This window comes from Pinus tabuliformis, chromosome 6 (assembly GCF_031772625.1).
Source record: "Pinus tabuliformis cultivar Carrire ecotype Pingquan chromosome 6, CPIR1, whole genome shotgun sequence".
Classification (NCBI taxonomy): domain Eukaryota; kingdom Viridiplantae; phylum Streptophyta; class Pinopsida; order Pinales; family Pinaceae; genus Pinus; species Pinus tabuliformis.
The window spans coordinates 1532619336-1532624296 of NC_142292.1; the positions used below are offsets into that span (position 1 = coordinate 1532619336).

At 34.8% G+C, this 4961-nt stretch overlaps 1 protein-coding gene across 2 annotated transcripts; it reads left to right on the top strand.

Moving 5' to 3' along the window:
* The first annotated feature begins 1261 nt into the window (after positions 1-1261).
* On the top strand, positions 1262-4615 carry LOC149264569 (uncharacterized). 2 transcript variants are annotated; one of them, XM_089428443.1, is made up of 7 exons: positions 1262-1511; positions 1600-1644; positions 2496-2547; positions 2696-2722; positions 2823-2921; positions 3625-3833; positions 4521-4615. In XM_089428443.1, the coding sequence occupies exons 1-7, from the start codon at positions 1474-1476 to the stop codon at positions 4534-4536; spliced, it is 486 nt and encodes a 161-aa protein (XP_089284569.1). In that variant the 5' UTR covers positions 1262-1473; the 3' UTR covers positions 4537-4615. The 2 variants fall into 2 exon arrangements, with proteins under 2 accessions (XP_089284569.1, XP_089284577.1); XM_089428451.1 differs by having other exon boundaries at positions 1263-1511; positions 2496-2541.
* The last annotated feature ends 346 nt before the right edge of the window (positions 4616-4961 follow it).

Here is a 4961-nt window from a genome sequence, read left to right on the forward strand (position 1 = left end):
ATAGGGTATCCCAATTGGGTGTCAAAAGTTCAAAAACAATGTTTCCAACAATTTTCATTTATTAATCTTTATATTGGACATAAGTAGTCTCCCAATAAGGAGTTGGTGGAAAGTTTGATGTTGATTGAAAGAGCTCTCAAGAAGTTCTCAAGTGGGAAAACATATTTTGGAGGGAAGACACTAAGGTTTCTGGACATTGTTTACATTCCTCTCACGAGGTGGTTCTATACTTATGAGACACTGGGAAAATTTAAGATCCCGTTGGAGGACATGTGCCCTTACTTGAAGGATTGGTTCAAGGCCTGGTTCAAGGCCTACCTGGAGAGGGATAGTGTCAACAAGCTCCTCCCTCATCCAGAGAAGATTCTTAAGGATGACACAATATAACACTATTTCATTCCTATGGATATATACAAATCTATATAACACTCAGTCAAATATTCTAAAAATCTGTATCATTAGATTTCTGCAAATTATCCACTATGGTTTTTACTATGGTTTTTAATTTTCAGCCAGGCTGACATAGTAATGGCTTTTACTATGTGTAATTCAGTGATATAACCCAGCTAATGAAAGATAACCTTGTATAAAAGATAACCTTGTATAGTAAAATAAACCTATAATATAAGCTTATGGGTCTGTCATAAGCCAAAGGATGGATAAAATGCCCTTTAATAGAGATTAAATTTAATTTCCTTTTCTGTGAAATTGAGTGCATGTACACATTTCCTTGTCCAATATAGAATCTATCATCTGAGCATTTATTTGTTTGTTTATAATTAATTAATTAAACAAATTTTAGCTTAGTGCTGGAAAGGGTTTGTACTTGTAATGCATAGTGTTAGTGAATACAATTCATGTTGCGTTATTATATATTTATTATACATGCCGAAGCAGCAGGTATATAGCAATCGATATCGATGGTTTTCATTGGCTATTCAACTTTGGGGTCTTATTGCCGAGTGGAACTTGCTTTTAAGCGAAATTTGGCCTTTATCCAAAGTTTTTGGAGTATCATATAAAAAACATTTCGTCAAACAAAATTTTTATCCAAAGTTTTGTTATTGCAGGGTTTAGTTTCCATATGTAATCGTCCCTTTTAACATATGCTAAGTTGCTGGATTTTGTTTTCATCTTGGGAATCTTCAATGAAAACTATACGATGATCCTAGCCTTACATTTGGAGAACCCTAAATCTAACACCTGTCACTCATTAGGGTTGGCTTGGTAACTCATTTCACGGAATAGACTCCAGATGGCTAACATGCTATCCTTCTTAATAATGTAGGTGGCTCTTAACACCATGAAATGTGCGGCCATTAGTTCAGTTGAAGGTGTACCCAGGTTTGCAGGCTCACCCCCTCATCCGGAGAAGAATCAAGTCTGGAAAGGGGTTCCTTACGGTTTTTACCTTTTTACTTTCGCAACAGGGGTTTCACTTGTCTCAATTTCACCTGCAATCTCCAGGACTGCATGGTCGGAGCAATGTCCACCACTTGCGAAGTGCTAAGGTGAGGGTTTGTAATTATTATGAAATTGTTACTATATTCTTTACTGCATAGTGAACCAACTCACAAACTGCAACGATGTTGACTACAGTCATCCCTCCTTGGGTGTGAGCCACGGTCCCTCTTGCAACAACAGGTAAGCATCGACTCTTAAACGCTCTTGTCCAATTTGGTCCTTCTATTGCATTGTTCATTAATTTTAACCCATCTCCCTTGTTTGCTGCAGGTAAGGGTTACCACGCTCAAATTCTGGGTACATTGAGGGCTATGTCCTCGTTTCTGTCTAACACATAACTTATTTTCCCAGGTTCTTTTCTTGCTCTGCTCCATCACCAGAATAGTCTGAACGAAATCTTAAGTTATATGGTCATGGCTACTTTCCACCAGCGTTTTCTTAGTTTTTGTTTAAGTAATATAGTTTTGTCGGATGGTATCTATGCATCCCACCGGTTGTAGTCTTACGAACCATTCAATGGTCTGAGGATTTTCTTTTCTTTTTTGTTTAACTTACACAGGACTGTAATTTTATTTTGTTTTGTTAATTTCTCTTAGTTTTTTTCTTTTCTTTTTTTAATTTATAGGGGTTCGGCATAATATTACGACTCCAGTTTGTATCTAAACGTAGACCCACAACGAGTTAATTAACTAAATGCAATTTTGTTTTCTATGGTTCGCTTATTTAAATATTTTGGTGGTTATCTGATAGCGTTGTTTCCCTCTCTCAATATTTTGTTATGCTGTAATTTAGTTCGGATTATTTCCACATTACTCTCCAGGGTTGTATTCAAGTTTAGATATGTAGAATCCATATCAGAACTGTCACCATGGCTGACCTCACGGTTGGCCGGGGGACTTAATCTGGTGTGTTGTTTTTCAGATGAAAAATTGCATACTATTCTATCAGTTTGATTGTTTCTCGTTGGGAAATGATTATGTAATTTTCTTCATGCATAGATGTGGTATCTATATGTATATGCATTGAACCAGATATTTTCCATTTTATAATGTTTGGCTGGAACGCAACTGCCTAAGAGTACGTGTAGGCTTGCTTCTCAATCCTTTTTTGTTTAATGTTGTGTTTGTATTTCTATAATATTTATCAGTGAACTATGCAATTAGTACGAATATATTACGTGTATGATCTTATCTTTACTTTGCTAACAGTTCCATTCTGATTTTTTATGCAGCTCCCAACACAGTTCTATACCGCACTGGTAAATACAATTTGATTGTATACACTCTTTTGATTTCTATATGTATTGTCATATTCTTGTTTTATTTATCAAGATTCCCTGTTTATTTTAATCTGTGCAGGTATATACAATTACCACAGTGGTCCTAGTTTGGCAAACTTTATATTATGGCCACATCCGCACGTGGCGGAAGACAAGGAAAGCGAAATCCTCTCCCGAGGTATGATGGTTGATATGAATTTGACATAACAGTAATCTTCTTGCATATCCTATCAGAGTTATCTTTCCATTGCAATCTGATATAATTTTTAATGGATATAGAACCGTATAAAGTAACTTTAATGGATATATATAATTTTTCTTTTTCTTGAAATCTGATGGGAAATCTGAGTACTTTCCATATTTTGTGGATGGTCATCTACTTTATCTAATGAAGGGGTTTGTTTGAAATGAAAGTAGGGAAATCTGAGTGCTTTCCATATTTTGTGGATAGCCATCTACTTTATCTAATTAAGGGGTTTGTTTGAAATGAAAGTTCGGAAATCTGAGTGCTTTCCATATTTTGTGGATGGCTATCTACTAATCTAATTAAGAGGTCTATTTTAAGGAAATCAAAGAGAGCCTAATTCATCATCAACAACCATATTAGTAACATTTTTTTAAAAAAGTTTATTTTAAGGAAATCAAAGAGAGTCTAATTCATCATCAACAACCATATCATTTTTTGTTATAAAACCAAATTCTTGAACTTACTTTAACTCATATATAATAATGTAAAGTTAATGAGAATCAAATTCATCATCAACAAAAATATCAAAAACAAACCTTGAACTTACTTTAGCTCATATATAATAATGTAAAGTTATATTATTGTTGCTACTTTAATGGATATACAACAATGTAAATTTGTCTTATTGTTCCAGAAAAAGCAGCTCTCTGGAAGCAAGGATCGGTCAAACCACACAGAGCCCGTGAACGTACCAGAGAATAAAGACTATTCTGAGGAGCTAGGCAAGAAAAATGACGCAGATAATTTCAAGAAATTATCTAATGGGACTCCTGCATCTAGTTTACCTACTCCCACTTTTTCACCGGCTCATGACAGATCGGTTGGAAGAAACCTATACTACATGTAAATGCCAGAATGGCCTCCCTGGTCTTTGGACTCTTTTTTTATCAAATCCCCTCGAATTTTATAATGGTTCCACAACTTGAAAAAGTCATTTTATAGGTTATGAGATTCTAGCTTGAAGCGATGATCCGAGCAATATAGCTTTAAGGCAGAGCTATAATAATAGTAAATATTCCCTATGATGTGCGAATGCAAATTCAAGTTCACTATTGAAAATGCTCAGCCGTAATATCTGATGGCATTTCATACATATTTCAGCTCCCTATTTTATGCTGTTAGTCAAACCGAACTGAAATATAGATTGTTATTTTCTTTCAGAAATACAAATCAATTCCCAGAGATGGGGCTAGAAACCAAAAAGAAAACTTACTCAGGTATTCTGTCGTATTTTCACAGAAAGGCAAATCAATTCTGCCAGACAAATATAACTATAGGTTGTTATTTTCTTTCCAAAATACAAATCAATTCCCTAAGATGTGGCTAAAAACAAAAAGTCCAACTTCGGTATACTGTAGGTAGATAAAAAGTAGAAAAAACGAAGTCCTACTTACGTATACTATAGGTAGATGGAAAAGAAGAAAAACAGTTCAATAAATTCATTTAGATAATGATATTTATGTGTGAATGTTTTTTTAATGGTTAATTACGGTGGAATGGTAATAATAGTAAATATTTTATTGTGTGCAGCTTTAAGGTGGAGTGATAATACCTGCAACGTTAAGGAAGTCATTTTTATGTACAGCAATACTTCGAGGTACTGCTGAGGGACAATGCTCGACTTATCTTCCGATCATCTAAATTTCCAGGTAGCTGTTGTATTTTCTTTATTTTCATAGTTTACTTCGCAAAAACATGCTTTTTTTTCCCTCAGATTTGAACAATTTCTGGGATTTTAGCTTGGACCGATGATAAGAGTTGCAGCTTTAAATGGGAGTGATAATAATAGCAAATATTTTATCCTGATTTAAGGTGGAGTGATAATACTAGGTAAAAAAAAATTGATAATTTTCCGCAGCTTTAAGCTGGGCTAAACATACGAATAACTATTCATGTCCGTTGATGTACATAGCATGCACTTTCAACTCGTCTGATTATGCCATGGTGAACATGCCTATGCCTAGCACCACA